Raw genomic sequence first — 17109 nt, 5'->3', positions numbered from 1 at the left:
CTCTTCTGGCCAGCTAGTTTCAAATGCCACAAAGATCCCCACAGCCAGAGGAGGGAGCGGAGGGAGACCTTCAGCACTGAAATGAGACCTGTAACAAAACAGAAATTCAGCTGGAGTCGGGTGACCCGACAGGAACGTGACTTCCGCCAGGTGCCCAGGTGCCGCTGTGGCTCCTGCTCTCAGGTCCAGCCTCCCGCCCTGCCCCAGCAACCACATGACTGTGGTGGACCTTGCCCAGGGAGCCTCCTGGGGCGGGAGGGGGCCTGACCTTGGAGGAGGGGGCAGGGCACTGCCTTGGCCAGAGGCTGCTGCTTCTTACCTGTTTTCTGTTGGAACAGAGCCCCTGCCTGTCCCCAAGGCCACGCCCCAGCCCGCCTGTTGAGGGAGCAGCCCTGTTCCCTGGCCAGAAATGGGGAGAAGGGGGTGCAGGTAGGGGCCCTGCAGGACCCGGTGATGACAGGCTGTCAGGCTCGCTGGAAGTGACCAGGCCTGGGGAGCACGTGAGTTATTGTTTAGACTTCGGGACACTTTGCTGAGTGTCTGTGTCTGTGTGTGAATGTCTATGTGTGTCTGTTTGTATCTGTGGGTCAATCTGTGTCCATTTGTCTTTGTGTGCGTGTGTGTGTGTGTGTGTGTGTGAGTGTATCTGCGTGTCATGTGTGTGCCAATGTTTGTGTCTCTGTGTGTCTGTGCGTGAGCCCCCGTGCACATAATCGAAAGGGCAAAGGGAGGGGTGAGGAGTGTGTTCTCCTGAACGGTAGAGGTGTCCTGTTTGTCCCGGACGGCTTGCTGGGTCAGTTCGGAAGGTGATTCCTACTTAAATAGTGACCTCTGGGAAAATTCCAGTTAAAGGGCTTGAATGTAGCGGCTGGTAATGAACAGGAGCCCTTACAGGAATCCATTTCAAATGACTTACGCTGCTCAAGGAATCAGACTGCCCTCAGAGTGAACAGCCGCAGGGAAATCCCGCTGTTTTCACCTGCCTGGGTCGGGAGGGCACACTGAGGACCTGCGGCCACAGATCCGGCTCACCAGACCTGTGCCTGGAGTGGCCCCTCTCCCAAGAAGGCTGGTTTGGATTTGCAGTCCTTCCCTTTTCCTCTGGTGGAGGTGGTGGGCCAGGAAGACATGGAAAGCGCCAACCCAAAATGCTGGAGTGGGTGTCCCTACTGGTCCTCAGCACAAACGTGGCGTTCCTGAGAACATTTCTGTGTCGAGAGAGACTTTAATAATCCCAGCTGGATGAAATGCTAGAGGCTGGGTCAAAAGTCACACTTTCAATTTTCTCTCTGAACAGAGGGCTCCAACCTCTGATGATCAAAAGCTTACAACATGTAATCACACACAAAATTATATACGGAAATGCTTCCTGCAGGCTTACTTATTACAGGAAAGATAATTAAAGCCAAGTGAATATCCAGTGATAGAGAAACAGCCCAGCAAACTGGAATAGTTGTAGGAATGTCGTGTGGTCATCACACCTGCAGATGGTGAAAACATCTATAACGTATAGAACAAGGTGGAGAAATGCCCTCGAGATATGTGAAGTTTTATTTTAATGTAGGATGCATAATTTTATGTTAAAACTATGGTTGGTTTGTTTTTAAGATTCTTAGGAAAAAACTAGAAGTAAGGAGGCAAAAAACCATCCCTCATTTTATTAAGGATGTAGGATTATGGGTAACTTCATTTTTTTTTCATATGGGCAATGATGTGTTTATATTTACCACAAAATAATATTTTAGACCAAGAGATGTGTCATTGTCAAAGGGATAAGTCACCTGTGTGTGGTATCATAGTAATGGTACGTTCATTCATACTCCGCCTATTTTGGTTAATTCAGACACATTTTGGGCTCAAGATTTTCTTGACTTAAGTGTTTTATTAATTGTGCACATGAATAGCAGAGCACAGTTGAAGGGGTATCTTTAAACTCCTGAGAACGCGCTGCTTTACGTGTGGTAGAACTGTCTCTTTATGTAAAATTATAGCAAAAATCAGTGGACTATCTGCTTCTAAGCAGGCACCTTAAGTATTTCCAGCCAGAAACAAGGTATCGACCTGGGGTGGCAGAGAAGGTTCGGGAATTCCATTCTTAAAAGTTCCTTTCCTCCAGCTTTCTTGCGATATAATTGACCTATAACATTGTGCAAGCTTAAGGCATAGTACATGTTGATTTGATGCAATTACATATTGCACAGTGATAACCCCCAGGGCTAAGCTAACACCCCACGACGTCACATAATTACCATTTCTTTTTGTGGTGAGAACATTGAAGATCTGCCCTCTCAGCCTTCTTCCAGCGTGTGACACGCACTGTTGGCTCTACTCGCCGCGCTGCGCGCCAGGCCCCCAGGACTTGCTGCTCCTACAGCTGAGGTTCGCGCGCTTCCGCCGGTGCCGCCCCTCCGCGTCCCCCGCAGCCCCGCAGCCCCGCCCGCGCCTAGCCCCGCTCGCCCCCGCTCTGCCCCGTTTCTCGGTGTCCGGCCACAAACGAGCGCGCCGTGTAAGCGGGCGTTTGCCGCTGCGCTGACCGTCCTCCGGCCCCGGGGCAGGCCCGCTGCACCCGCGTTCTCCATGTCGCGCGGGCGTCCTGCGGCCTCTGCACGCGGCTGAAGTGACGCTCTGCCCCGGGCATCTGGTGTGGCCAGGACGGCGGCCTGCTCTCAGGAAAGCTGCTCGGCTTCAGCAGAAGGCGGTGTGCAGGGCGCGAGCCCACCCTGCTCCTCCCTGGAGGGGCTGCCCGCTGGCCTCTGTCCCCCCTCCCCTGACGTGTCTGTCGCCGGTGAGGGATCACCGCCTGACAGGCATAGAGGCCAACACTCGGGCACAGGCTTTTGAGAAAAGCAAAACCCTCACCACGCGGTTTCCCGGCAGTAAGGCCAGAGGCAGGGCTCTGGAAGCGCCCCCCCCCCCCGCCCCCGCCCCCGCCCGGGGCTCGGCAGAGTCAGGGGCTTCAGGGACCTGCGGTCGTGGAAGCAGACTGGTTGGTCTCCAGGCAGCCCACGCGAGTGCTGCTGCAAGCAGCTGTCCTTGCTGAGGGCCCTCTCGCTTCGTAAAGGGCTCTGGTGGTGGCATCGCTATTCTCTGAGTGCCGTAGACCGAAGAGTCTTGGTTCGGGGTCAGCGCGGAGACGTGGGTTCCCGTCCTGCACCCGTGCCGCGCCGGCTCTGAAAAGCAGCTCCGGGCCTGGTTAGTCGGCCGGCCTGTTCAAGGAGGCAGAGCCGTTTTCCGCCGGTCAGGGTCCTGCGTGCCGTCCCAGCGGCCGCCGCGGTGCGCCCGTGCGGCGCGCCGTGCAGCGAGCAGCCTGCCTTTCTCGGCCCCTCGGCTGAGCTGCCTGGACGACGCTGTTCTCAGCGCCTGCTACAGGCCCTTCCTCTCTCTCTTTTTAAAAGTTTTTATTTTTTTTTAATTTTTTTTTATGAAGTAGAGTTGATTTCGTCTGCTCTTCCTGCAGAGACCGCAGCCCACTGTCAGACAAGCTGCCTGGGGTTTTCCTGGCTGTGCAAACAAATGATGTGGTGGAAATAGCATGTCTGTCTACTTGTGGCTTCTGGCTAAGTCATCCCTATGTTCACGCATGAGCTATTTATTGAGCACCTACTGTATGCTCAGTGAATACTGTCCGTGCATTTGTGATAGTTCACAGCCGAGAGAGAGAGAGAGAGAGAGAGAGAGAGAGAGAGAGAGAAAGGAATACAATAGTTATATAAATTAAACCTCATTACATCCCAGTGAGAGAGAGAAACCATTAAAAAGAAAATTCTGCGAGGTCAGGTCGAGGGAGAAACTGAGATCATCTCAGTCAAGAAGACGAGCAGGGAGCTGCAGGCCGCAGGCTGGCAGGGACTTTGTTTTATTAGCTGCTATTTTTGGGGACTGGACACACGACTGGGGGTAAGGGTGGCAGCTGCGAGACCAGACAGGCTGTGACAGGGAGGGATTGGCATCGGCTTGAACAGCGAGGGGAGAACAGATGGAGCAACTTCACTGTAAGGCAGATTCCCCGGGTAATTTGCGGGGGGAGTTGACAGATAAGCAGCTGCAGCCAAGTCTGAACTTTGAGCCGATGTCCCTTTGTTATCTTTCCCGGGGCTTCAACCAGACTCTGGACTCTGATTTGCCGCTTGGCCTGCAATGCTGGATCACAGGCTGCGGTTTTATTCCTGGGGGGCCAGCAACTTCAGGTGCTCCCACATCTGTTCCTGGAGTTCATTTTACTTTGCCTTTGAGTTTAATTTCTACCAGTGGGTCAGAAATCTGTGGAAGGACTGCTTCGAGTTCTTGCAGGGGTGGTGGGTTCTGGGGAGCGGACTGGCCCCTGCAGAGCCCGCTCCCCCAGCCCGGGGCGGCCGCGGGGCTGTGGGATGCAGACGTTGCAGGGTATCCAGGCAGGACAGCAGACATGACACCACAAAGCATCATCGCTGATGGTGGTTGAAACTCTGGAGTACCTCCTTGAAGATGGGAGTTCAGACATGCTTCTCAGTAACCCCGTGGCTCTGCTGTGTCGTTTCCCCTGGGAGCGGGTGGGCCTGTGAGCCCTTCTCCACCAGACCCTGTGACCGTAGTCCCTTTCCAGTCCTTGGTGGGGAGGATGTAACTCAGTGGTGGAGTGTGTGCTTAGCATGCACGAGGTCCTGGGTTCACTCCATAGTATCTCCATAAACAAACAAACAAACTTAATTCCACCTTCCCTCAAAAATTAAAAAAAGAAGAAGAAGAAGAAGAAAGAAGTCTTGTCGGCATCGCAGACTCAGTCCTGTTTTTTTGAGAATTTGATCCCAAACTCGGTCCTCTTCCTTGTGTCGCTGCAGGGCAGCCCCGACCAGTGTGTGGCCTGGCTGCTCGCTGCGGGGCGGAGAGGGGACGGGGTCTGCTCCCTCCTGCTCTCTCTCCTCTTCAGAATCCCTCCCCTTCCTCCAGTCCACCTGCCACCGTGAGGAGGGAGAGGCGGCCACTGGACCGGCTGCCTCTGAGCTGGGTTTGGATATTTTTCAGGGGAAGTTCTTCTTTCTAGAAGCAATCCAGATAATAGATGAAGTGATAACAGTAGAATGCCACCATCTTGCAGCCCCCAAATGAAAGAGTGGACGTGGTCGCCCATGACTGCTGACGCCACAAAGAGGCCGCTGGACGTTATTTGCCTCCCGAGGAAATTCGCGCCACACTCACGAAACATTCTTGCCGGAAGATAGCCTGTATGTGACCAGATTTCTGTTCTGAGCCACCAAGCTACAGAAAACACGGAGTTTGCAGGAACACATTCAATGACAACATAGGAACGCAATCAGCAAAATCCAGAGACTACAGGACCACCTGATTTCTTCAACAAATACATTGTGAATAAAAGAACACACGTATAACTTATTCATAGCAAAAAAAAAAAGTAGCCTGTAAAACTTGGTGGCTCACCTCTGAATAGTTTGAAGATTCTATTATAAAAGCCACTTCTATGTTTATTTTTGGTCATGCAAGAAAGCTTTATGCCTTGAAGTCTAGAGCTGTCCGAGAAGTGATTTTTAAAAATCATCATAACCACTTGTAAGTGTACAATATAGTAGTTTTAAGTGTATTCGCACTGTGTGCAGCCATTCTTCAGAACTTTCTCCTCTTGCAAAGCTGTAACTACACCCATCAGACCACAGCTCCCAATTCTGCCCTCCCTTCTAGCTGCTGGCCACCACTATTCTTCTTTCTGTTTCTATGAATTTGACTATTTTACACATCTCATGTAATAAAAGCCATTTTTTTTAAAGCAAACTCCCCCCCATGTCTATATACTGAGATTAGCAGGAGAAATAATAGGATGTCTGGGATTTCCTTCAAACTAACCTTGCGTGTGAGGGAGGTTCGGGGCTGTGAATGAAGCAGGATTGGCCACAGCTGGTGCTTGTGGAGGCGGCTGATGGAGACACGAGTTCCACCAGAATGACCGCCATCCTTGTCGTGGTTTGTGCCTGAAATTTCCTATAGTGAAAAAACCTGCGGGGTTTGCCCACATTAATTTTGATCACAGAGCTGCTTTGCTCCAGGGCTTATCGCTGTGGGTTCTGCGGCTTTAGATGCAGAGGGAAGGACTAACATGTTTTGAGATCCTTGAAACACCAACCTCTTTTGTAGATAGATAGTTTTGAAACACCAGCTTTAATCCATGAACCACTGTGGAGAGGGCACTGTACCTTTCAGGTGTTTCAGACACGTTTCAGAGTAAGTCACACATCCTTCAAAAGTGGGAAGGGATGGAAGCGTTACTGAACTACACTTGGGTCCGCTTGCCCGCGCGCAGTAAAGCCAACCTGTGACACCAGGCTGTGGGGAAGGAAAGTGCGACGTTTACTGCAGGCACCCAGCAAGCAGTCCAGGCCGCTGGTGCTTAAAGGGCCCAAACTCGCTGACGGCTTTCCGGGAAAGGCTTTTAAAGACAGGGTTGGGGGGAGGGGCTGTGGGGTGTGATCAGCTCACGGACATTCTTCTGATCATCTCATGGACGTGAGGTCATGGGGAGTCAGCGCCATCAACCTTCCGGTTCCCGCAGGTCTGGGGTCTCCGGCTTGTGGGCAGCACACAGTTAACTTCTCCCACCTGGTGGGGGTTTCAGCAAAACGGCTCGGCTCGAAGGACATGGCTCGGGATATTATCTAGTGAACTTGAGGAGGAAATAAGGTCCTTGACTTTCTTTAACAGCTAAACGATTATTACTCTGTTTTGCATGACGTTCTCCTTTCTTTCTGTGTTTTCTCACTTTTCTGATTACATGCACTCTTTGGAACTCAGGGGACCTAGGAGACTAAAGCTTTTCTCCAGACAAGAGGTAGGCGCAGGATGGGGGGTAGGTGGGGGGTCTGTCCCAGGATGGCCCCATGGGGTCCTGCTCGGTTACAGGAGGTCAGTAAGCCAGCATGATGACGGGCGCACAGTCATTCCTCTTCAGGGTTTGAAGCGGTGCCTGACCCACTGGCCCCCGCCGGGCACCGCGGACATGCCGTCCGTGCCCAGCACCTCATAGCAGACCTACGTCACGGCTATTGTTCATGTGGGGAGATTCAACTTGGGGAGATGGGGTGCAGAGTGGACCCGGGATGTCAAGCCAGGTGCCTCTGAGTTGGAGCTGCATTCTGTTCCAGGCCGTCTGCATCCAGCCAGGGCAGCAGCGTCCTGGGGGTGAACTTGCTAAGGTTATTTGGCTTCAGACACTCAACCTTCCCCTGCTGTCTCTGCAGGGCATGGCGCAGGTGGACGAGGCCTCCTGCCCTGGGGCTGACCCTGGCCAGCCCTGCATCTTCAAGCTGGTTCTCCTGGGCACTGACTCTGTGGGCAAGTCCAGCTTGGCTCTCCGGTATGTGAAGAATGACTTCAAGAGTATCCTGCCCACCGTGGGATGTAAGTGACGGGACAGGGCATCCTTCATTCGTCTCCGGGGAAGAAGCCGGGGCCGCTGACCCAGGCATGGGGTGCATGGGGACAAGCCCACCGGGGAGTTTCCCACGTGCTCCCGGGACCGCGTGCAGGGCCTGGCACATTCAGGGATGAAACGAGGTCCACCTCGGTCAGTCACACACGGAACCCAGAGCACAGCCAGGTGTCGGCTCAGCTGGAGTCCGCGGAGGGGTGGAGGGGCAGGGACAGAGTCTCTGGCCCCAGAGGGTGGGGTGAGGGATTGTGCTGGCAGAGTGGGGAGCCCAGGAGAAGCACCCCAGGCTCTGCCACTCAGCCCCCGGACAAGCTGGCCTCTCCCTCCCAGCTGTGTGTCCTCCGTGGCTTTCAGTCTGGAAGGGCAGCGCCGTGCAGTTGCAACAGGAACAGCACGACTCTTGAAGCCTAAAATATTTGCTACGGGTCCCTGCCCCCCAAAGTTTGGGACTCCTGCTCTTACAGAGTCTGCGAGAGACCCTGAGGCAGCGGGTGGCCAGGGGATGGGCTCCAGGGGGCGTGGGGAGGCCGAGGAGAGGGGCATGGGGCTCACTGTGGGCCACGGCCTCAGCTCAGGGGCCCAGGGAGGCCCGGCTCGGGCCTGCCAGGAGGGGCTGGGTGGTGGGTGGAAGGGGCCCCTCGTGCACAGAGCCACGCGGAGCCAGGGGAGGGTGCCGGCCTTCTGTGCTTGCAGGGGGCTGGGGAAGAGGGAAGGGACGCTCAGACATGCTGGATAACTTTCCCAGGCAGGAGGCCTGTAGGCCCAGCGCGCGGCAGCTTGTGGATGGCGGGGGGGCCCTGTCCCCCACCCACTGGCACCTCCACTGGTTCCTCCAGTTCCAGCAAGTCGGGGACCAAGCTGTCACCCTCCCCAGACTGCCCACGTCACCCCACTCTCTTCAGGGGTGCTGTGAGGCCAGGAGGGTGCAGAGCCAGGGCTCAGGTTAGGTGGGGGCTCCTTTGGTTGGAGGGCAGAGCTGGGTGTGCTGCCCGCCCCCTGCCTCCTGCTGCCAGCACCCCGCCACCAGCCCAGGCTTATCCCCCAGGACTCCACCTCTGCCTGGGGCAGGTGCCTTAAATCTCCGCTCCCACTTTGGCCTTCCAGGCTCGTGGTGGGAGGATGCGGAGATGGGGGAAGACTAGATCAGTGCTGTGGCCCACAAGCCCGCGGCTGAGCTTAGTGCTTCTTTATTCGGTCAGCCACCAAGCTCCTTATTGAGCACCTACTGTGTGCACCGCTGAGCCCGGTGCAGGGGCGGCGAGGTGAGTGAGCCCCTGCTTTCAGGAGCTCAGCCTCGTGCGGGAATGACGGTCTCCCCCAAGCACATCGCGGGTCCCCTGAGCTCCCCGGGTACAACTTGAGATGTTACTAGAGCCTTTGGAGGTGGATATTATAATTATCACATTCTGAAAACAAATAAATAAAATAATATTACTCACTTATTATATTCGTATATTATATGCTACGTGAGTCTATTAATTATTATGCTATCATAATGATCGTGTTATTATAAAAGCAGACATCCCCCGTTTTCAAATGAGGAACTGTGACGAGTGTCCCTTTAATCTAAGGGGGGTGGTCCGTGCTGTACAGAAGCCCTTTGAAGGCAGATGCGTTCTCACGACGACGGCCTTGGCTTTCCGGAGGGTGAGCAGAGCCACAGGGGGAGGCTGAGGGCGCTCACCACCCCCACCCCGGGGCCGCGGGGAGGACGCCGCGGGGGTGCGTGTCCGGTGTGGCCGGCAGGGAGTTCTCAGCAAACAGGAGCTGAACGAACAAATGGGGGGACGGCCTAGGTTCTCACCTGAATGTTCCTGTCTGTGAAACGAGGATGCACAGGCCCTGCTCTGGGGTGAGGGGGGCCCTCTGTGAAAGGCTGATGGAAGGATGTCAAGTCACGATCAGCGTGCTGTGACTTAAGGTCGTCACCCGTCCTTAGACACCCACCCTCACACCCCTGAGGGCAGGGGCGGGGCCAGGGCCTGGCTCGTCCTAGGTGCTGCTGCCTTCAGGGCAGGCCAGTTGCAAGATCCTCCAGCCTTTGGGAGGCGCGGGGGTCCCTGGGCACCCTCCAGAGGGTCTGGGTCTGTTGGTGGGTGCGGTGGGGGGGGGGCCGCAGCGGAGGATTACACAAGCACTGGGCGTGGCTCTGCAGAAGAGTGCTCAGGCCAGGATGGTCCAGCGGTCCTGCAGCCAGACCCCGCCCATCCAGAGGAAGTTGGAGCCATAGCTGTGAGCCGCAGTGACCAACAGACTCGAGTACCCCAAATAGCCAGAGTGGAAGTGAGTGCAGACTCCTGGGGGCTCAGTCTGCTTGGGGGAGACCAGAGTCCCCTTGAACTCCTGGCCACCCCAGCACCCCAAAGGCTTCCAGCCCAGCTGCAGGAGAGGGCCTGGCAGGGGTCATGGAGGTGGGCAGCTCCAAGGAGTGGTCGCTGGGGCCATCCAGAGCTCCCGAAGACCCCACCGAGCTTCCCCCGGCCCCTCATCCTGGAATCCCGACTGGCCACAGCAGGGGGAGCGCTGGCCAGTTCCCTGCCCTGCACGGTCTCAGGGACTTCTTTGGAGGGATGGTGACATCTGGTGTTGGTGTGCGTATTTGCTGGCGGAAGCCAAAATGAGTTTGGACCAGCTGGGCCTAGTGTGGGCCAGAGAGGCACCAAAGGTATTCAGTGTCACCCCCACCTCCCTCCCCTGCTGAGCGAAGCTTTGCTGAAGCCCCTGAGAAGTCACTCACGTCGTGTTCCCCTAAACCAGTGAGGAGCTTGTGACTTTTACAAAAAAGATGAATGTGGGAGAGAGGGCTCCAGTGAGTGCCATCAGCCATTTATTTAAATTAAAAGGTAAAAAAGCCAACCTTTCCTTAGTTCACATTGAGTAGAGACACCTTTTAATTTGGGGCAAAAAAATGCAAATTGAAGAATAGCCCCCGGTTAATTCTCTTGTCATTTGTTGCCCACGGGGGTTCCTTCAGCTCACCAAGTCGAGGGCATGTCTGCTTCCAGAGGCTGGGAGCGGGGGCTGGAAGTGTCCCCAAGTGTCCCCACCACTGGGGCACCTGCGTGGATGTCTGCAGTGGGGCCAGAGGAGCGGGAGCCCTGCTGTGTGCCATGATGGGACAGTGAGCCCAGTGGCCTCATTGCAGATTATAGTCTGATGAAAAGGTGCCAGTGCATTTTGTCTACCAGCCTGTTCTAGAACAAGTCCTGGTTTGTGGCCTGATCCCACCCCCAGCCCCCAACTTGTTGCCAGTATCATTTCAGGCAAAATCTCCAAGTCTGTTTGAATTTCTTGGAAGTTTATTTTGTAATCACTTTGTGGCTTCAGCTGTGAACACGTAAAAAATGCGGACAGTGGGTTTCTGAACAAGGGAGATAATTCATGTGGGCTCTTTTCTGGGTTGGAGCCAAGGAGTCCACCTTGATTTTGGACCTCGACTGCCAGGACTGAAAGAATCCATTTCTGCTATCTGAAGCCACCCTGTCTGGGGTCATTTGCTCCGGCAGTCCCAGGACACTCACACGCTGGCCTTGGAGTGCAAGTTTTAATTTTAAGCATGCAGCTGCGTTTGCCAGAATCTCCCCACAAGCTCCACCCCAGCTGGGGTGTGGGCAGGGCCGCAGCTTTTCCTGAAGCCCCACCTCTGTCCCCCTCCCAGTCCCTGGTCCAGTTCTGTGTATGACATACCTGCACACTGTGGCCAGAACATCTTGGTGTCACTAAATAACTATCTCAAAGTCACATCACTTTGGAAAATTATGCTAAGGGAGAAAAAATCTTCAGCTGAAAGGTGGATTGCCCAGTATGTCGAATGAAAGGTTTTGGGGTAGGTCTTCTGTTGTGTGTCATTTTGAAGCTGAGACATGAATGAATAGAAGTCCCTGCCTTCCAGGTGCTCATTGTCCCCAGGGGTGACAGGTGAGAACACAGAAATCTACCTGTGCCCCTGGGTGTGTGAGCAGCACAGGGAGGCTCGGGGGGAAGAGACGGGGGCCTGGGCTGGCACTCAGAGACCTCAGGGGACGTGAAGGGATGGGGAGGAGGAAGGTTCCAAGCAGAGAGGTCAGTGCCGATGGAGGGTCAGCAGGGTGAGGTATGGATGAGGCTGGGAGGTAGCAGGAGGCCGGGAGGGTTTGGAGGATGAGCTGGTGAGACCATCAGTGTGCCAGCTGCATCTCTGGACCCCCACGGGGACGTATTGGACCCTTGGTTATCAGAGACCCCTTCCATGCCACCCATTGTCCAGAGGATTTTGAGTTAGGACACTGAGAGTTTATTTTCCCACCCAAAAGCTCTGTAGAATCTACAAAGGTCTGCAGCAAATTACTCGTAACACTGTGCTTTTCCCAGAAACGTCCACCTTCCAGACGAGGTGTGTGCTCAGCCCTCCCCGCTGTGGTGACAGGACACAGGGCTGGCTGCCTCTGGCTGGCTTGCTGAGCCCAGGGCTTGCGCTGGCCCAGGCTGAGGTGGGTGAAGACCTCGCCCTCCAGGGAGGCCTCCTCTGGGCTTCTGTTTCAGGTGCGTTCTTCACCAAGGTGGTGGATTTGGGCGCTGCATCTCTAAACTTTGAGATCTGGGACACAGCTGGCCAGGAGAAGTACCACAGCGTCTGCCACCTCTACTTCAGGGGCGCCAGCGCTGCGCTTTTGGTGTATGATGTCACTAGGAAGGTGAGGCTCGCCAGCGCGTGTCCCCACCCTCCTCCACAAGGCGTCCACTTTCTGTGCTCCTGGGGGGCGACTGGCCTTGATGTGAAAATCATGACAACCAGTAGAGAACCCTTCCCTGAAAGTTAGTCACCTCCAGGAAGTCCTCCGTGACAACCCCTCCTTCTGCTGCATGCTGGGTATGTTCTCCTCGGTTGTCCTCCCAGAATACCCCGAACAGAGCATCACCCTCCATCAGTCATGATTCCTTGGGTGCCCACTGAGGTGCTGAGGGGGATGTTATGAAAACAGGATACAGCCCTCGGCTGCATCTCTGATACACACAGTATCTTCGGGGCTGATGCCAAACAGGCGTGGGCAGATACTTGGAGCACTAGCGGGGAAGGGCGGGGGCCTGTGGGGGTTGATGGGGGGCACCCTACTTCCTGCAGGAAGGTTTAGCTGAGATGGTGGTGGGAGATGCAGGGCTGGCCTTTGGGGTGGGCAGGGGAGGAGGGGTGGGTAGGTGGGCAGGGGAGGAGGGGTGGGTAGGTAAGCAGGAGGGAAGGGAGTTCCACGCTGGTGGAATCAGGGGGGTGTGCACCACAAGTGGGGCCCTGCAGTGCTGAGAGCAGGCCGACTGGGTCAGCTTGACTATGGAGCAGACGGGTTGCTTGGGGCCCAGGGCAGAAGCCCCGTTCATAGATCTGGGGGCACTGCAGTGAGGATCGGGGTTTGGGATGTCAGTCAGCCCCCTACAAAGTGGCCCTTGAGGGCATCCAGGAACAGAGGCCTCCTGGGCTCCAGGTCTGACCTGGAACCGCCTGCAGCTCCCAGCCTCCCCCCGCCCGGTGAGGACGGAGCTGCCCAGACCACCCCAGGCCAGAGACAGGCCGCCCGCTCCAGGGGTGCAGCAGCCCTTGGGTCCCTTGGTGGGTCAGTTGGATCGGGTGCCATATTGCACAGGATGGCCACCCACACCTGCCGTGACTCTCCCGGGCGCTGAGGAAGACCACCGGGATGTGCCCCACTGATGTTCCTGGTTTCTTGGTTTAGGATTCGTTCTGCAAAGCGCAGCAGTGGCTGAAGGACCTGGAGGAGGAGTTCCACCCGGGAGAAGTCGTGATCATGCTGGTCGGCAACAAGACGGACCTCGGCAAAGAGCGGGAGGTGACGCTGGAGGTGGGACTGGAGACCGTCATTCTGTCCCCGCCGGGGAGGTGGGAGGGACCCCAAACACACGTGCACACTTGCACACACACCCACACACGCACACACACCTAGTGTCCCTTCTGGGTGAAACTTTCTGGTCTCCTGGGAAGGTCAGGCTGATAGGTGGTTGCGCCCAGGCGTGGGGAGAGCTGGGAGCAACGCCGGCAGCACCCCCAGGACTGGCGGGGCGGTGGGGGTGCAGCCTGGCGGGGTGGCTCCCCTGAGAAAGCCACGACCCTGCCCAGCATCTCCCTCCTTGAGTCATGGCAGTTTCAGATCTTTTTCTCTGTGTTCAATAAACTATTGCAGAAGGGGCAAGTGGGAATGAATCCAAATTTCTTTGCTAGGACATGAGCAAGGGGCAGGAAATCTAAAAAGCTGCAGGTCTCCTGTAAGTGGACCAGCAATATGGGAGAGGCGTGTAGAGTGCTGGGAGCCCGGGGCAGGAGCAAGGGCTCCTAGTGCGTGTGCGTGCGCGTGCGGAGCGGTGTCTGTGTGTATCAGCGTGTGTGTATGTGTGTGTAGTGGTGTCTGTGTGCATGTGTGTGTGTGTGTGTGTGTGTGTAGTGGTGTCTGTGTGCATTAGTGTGTGTGTAGTGGTGTCTGTGTGCATTAGTGTGTGCATGTTTAGGAGCTGTGCTAGAGTGGTGTCTGTGTGTGTATGGGAGGGTGTTGGGGGTGGGTTTAGGGAAGGCTCCGGGAGGAGGGGCAGATGAAGGGACGGGGAGAGGTGACACTGAGGGCGGGAGGTGCCGGGCCGGGTGGGGCTCCCTGAGGAGGTGGAGGGAGGCAGCGGCTGGCCCAGGAGGCCGTGCCGAGCAGGCGCTGGTGCTCAGAGGCAGAGATCCCAGCGGTGGTGTTGGGCTTGGGGGCTCTATTCTGGGGGCAGCGCTGAGTCGCTGGGTTGGGAACCCGACGGGGGACTGGGGAAGAACAGGTGGAAGCAGGGTCAGGCTGAGCGGGGAGACCAGCCGGACAGGGAGCCCCCGGGGAGGCCGGTGGCCCAGCTCAGGGGCGGGAGGGGCCTCCTCTCCACTCAGCTCTGCTCTGGGCCAGGATGGCCTGCCAGCGGGAGCGGGACCCTGTGGCCTAGACTGCACAGAAATGGGCCACCCTGGGGCCTGGACTGTAGACCCAGGGCCCGGGGACCCCACCCTGGCCTCTGTATTCTGAGCTCCCACTGAGCTGGGCGGGGTCTGGGGGCGGGGGCGGAGGGCAGGGCGCCACAGACACCAGGAACCGGCAGGGCGCTCGGCTGGAGCAGCGGCAAGGCTGGTTCATGTTCTGGCTTTTCATCTTAAGATAATTTCAGAATTACAAAAACCATCACGAACATTGTACAAAGACCTGCTCCTCTCCCAGCTTTCCCAAATGTTGCCGCCTTAGCCAGGTTCAGAATGACCGTCAAACAGGACATGGACCTTCATGCAACACCATTAACTACACATCTTGTTCAGATTTGTTCAGTTTTCCCACTGGCATCCTTTTCCTGGTTCAGGGAAGTCTGCTCCTAGGTTTGGCCTTTGAGAGACCCCCCTCCCGGGTCCTGGCCCCCTGCTCCAGGAGCCCCAGTAACAGAACTGAGGAGTGAGGTTCTCTATTGGTTGCAGTTGTTTCTCAGTCTGTCTTGGGTCTTCCTCTTAGAAGGCATCTGAGTGTTCTTAGGAAAATTTTATAATTAATGAGTGCTTTTCGGGGCTATTTCCCTCAGGAAGGGAAGGAGTTTGCAGAGAGCAAGGGGTTGCTGTTCATGGAAACCTCGGCCAAACTGAACCACCAGGTGACTGAGGTCTTCAATGCTGTCGGTGAGTGACCAGCCCCCTCCCTGTCCCAGAGCCAGGCATTGGGGGGGACCATCTCTGGATCTCTGGCATCCTGGGACCCAGCAGGGTGTCCCCAGGGACTGTAAAGTGACCAGGCATCAAGGGCCTGTGTTTCATGGTCTGGGAAAATGTCAGGGAGGGTGGGGTCCCCAGGGGATGCCAGGGGTGCAGGGCACTTGCTGGGCAGGGGCACTTTTCTCCCAACCCAGCCCCCTCCTCCTGTCATTCACAGCCCGAGAGCTTTTGCAGAGAGAAGAGACGAAGCAAGGCCAGACGCTGCAGGGAGATGCTCGGCTGGCTCTGAACGAGAGGCCCTCGAGGCAGGCGGGGTGCTGTGCCCGCTGACGCAGCCGCTCTGGGGTTGGGGGCATGGGGAGGAAGCCCCCAGCCTGGGCCCCCCGGGCCTCAGGCCAAGCACTGCCAGCTCCATATTAATGGGGGTAGTTATTCCGACTCACTGTCGACGCTGGCTTGCTCCTGAGGCCTGGAGGCTCCGGAAGCTGGCGTCCCTTAGAGTAACCCCTTCCCACAGCTGGTGGGACTCATTCAGGAGAGGGTCCAGGGTCACAAGGCTTCAGGGGTGTGGCCCCACCTCCCCAGACACCAGTCACTGACTGAATCCCATGTGCACAGGCAGGTGCGTCTGATCCTGCTGGATGTGGCCCCTCAGCTGCCGGGCCACCAGACACTGAGGAATGATACGGTCAGAGCGGAACCAGGGTCAGAAAAACACTTTGCTCACTGGGGCAGGTGGACGATCACCCCAGGGGCTGGGGCCCACCTGCTCCTGGGAGGTGGGGGAGGAGGTGGGAGAGGAGGGAGCAGGCCCAGGGGGAGGTGGCAGTGCCAGGAAGAAGCAGAGTAATGATCACATTGTCATGGGTCTCTGTGATGTCCCCTGGGGAAGAGTGGTGCCAGACGGAGGGCAGCTGGGGGTGGGGTGGGGGCGCCAGGCCCCTCCCGTCTTTGCTCCCCGTGGAGAATACAAAGTGATGCTAACGCCCCGTGGGTGTGAGGACTCGGACTTTCAGCCCCAGGTGTCAGCTGTACTTCTTAGGGGTTTTTCTTGAAAAAGTAAACTGCTTTCTACTCTGTGGTCCTTGGTGAGTTTGGAAGGTGGGGGTCTGTTCTCACACATCCTCCGGGAGGGCTTGTGGGGACTAAATAATGCGGAGGGGTTCAGGCAGCAGATTGTGATGAAGGTGGGCACAGGACATCTTTCTAGGGGTGACACAACACGTGTTCACCTCCTCACTGCTGGCCTTTACAGAGAGGCCCTAATGGCCCTTCTGGGAGGTGAGCCGGTGGCCAGGTGAAGGTCGTTCAAAGGTGGCTGCTCTGGCCCTGCTGTGTCAGGCTGTGTCCCTGTGCTCTCTGAGCCCTCACTCCCAGTAGCAGGGCTGGGGACCGCCCCCCCCCCCGCCCACGACCCCGCCCCTCCCAAAGGGCGGGACCCACTTTGAAGGCGGCAGGAGGCTGAGGTGGCCTCCGGCCACCAGAAGGCGCTCCAGCACCTCTGAGGGCAAACCCCACGGCTCCTGGTCTTTGCGTCCTGAGAGCTGCTCTGCTGAACGATACTAGGCTTTCAGAGGAACTTCTGAAGCAGTGGTGATGAAGTAGGAAATGCGGAAATAATTTTATTTGTAGGATGCCCAAGCGTCTGATTGTTTTTCTCCCATCACGGGCTAGAATGTATTGCTAAAACACGGTCTTGCACTCACTGCTGTCTGGCACGTGGCACATGGGGCGAGGCGGCTGTGACCTGGAGCGTGGGCTCCCACCTCCAGATGAGGCTGCGCGGCTCCCTCTCCTCCTCCTCACCAGGCAGCGGGGGCTCAGCCGTGCGCTGGAATCACCTGGGAGCCTCCGCAGGCAGCAGGCAGAGGCCTGGTGAAATCTGCTGAGCCCTCCTGGTGAGCCTAATGTTCCGATAAGGGGGAGCTCCGTGTGAGGACAGGGGTTCTGTCTGTCCTTCCTCCTGCGGGGTCCCTGTGCCTGGTACAATGTCTGG

The 17109-nt window shown here is 56.6% G+C and overlaps 1 protein-coding gene across 2 annotated transcripts; it reads left to right on the top strand.

The window, feature by feature from the left end:
- Positions 1–255: 255 nt before the first annotated feature.
- RAB17 (RAB17, member RAS oncogene family) lies at positions 256–16194 on the top strand. 2 transcript variants are annotated; one of them, XM_074364556.1, is made up of 7 exons: positions 545–2379; positions 7224–7383; positions 11936–12087; positions 13120–13245; positions 14987–15080; positions 15331–15422; positions 15736–16194. In XM_074364556.1, exons 2-7 carry the CDS (start codon positions 7227–7229, stop codon positions 15961–15963), a joined length of 849 nt encoding a protein of 282 aa, XP_074220657.1. In that variant the 5' UTR covers positions 545–2379; positions 7224–7226; the 3' UTR covers positions 15964–16194. The 2 variants fall into 2 exon arrangements, with proteins under 2 accessions (XP_010946447.2, XP_074220657.1); XM_010948145.3 differs by lacking the exon at positions 545–2379 and adding an exon at positions 256–500 and having other exon boundaries at positions 15331–15876.
- Positions 16195–17109: the final 915 nt, after the last annotated feature.

Source organism: Camelus bactrianus, chromosome 5 (genome assembly GCF_048773025.1).
Source record: "Camelus bactrianus isolate YW-2024 breed Bactrian camel chromosome 5, ASM4877302v1, whole genome shotgun sequence".
NCBI classification, from domain to species: domain Eukaryota; kingdom Metazoa; phylum Chordata; class Mammalia; order Artiodactyla; family Camelidae; genus Camelus; species Camelus bactrianus.
Note: the sequence above shows the minus strand (reverse complement) of the source record. Positions and strands in the feature narration are given on the sequence as shown.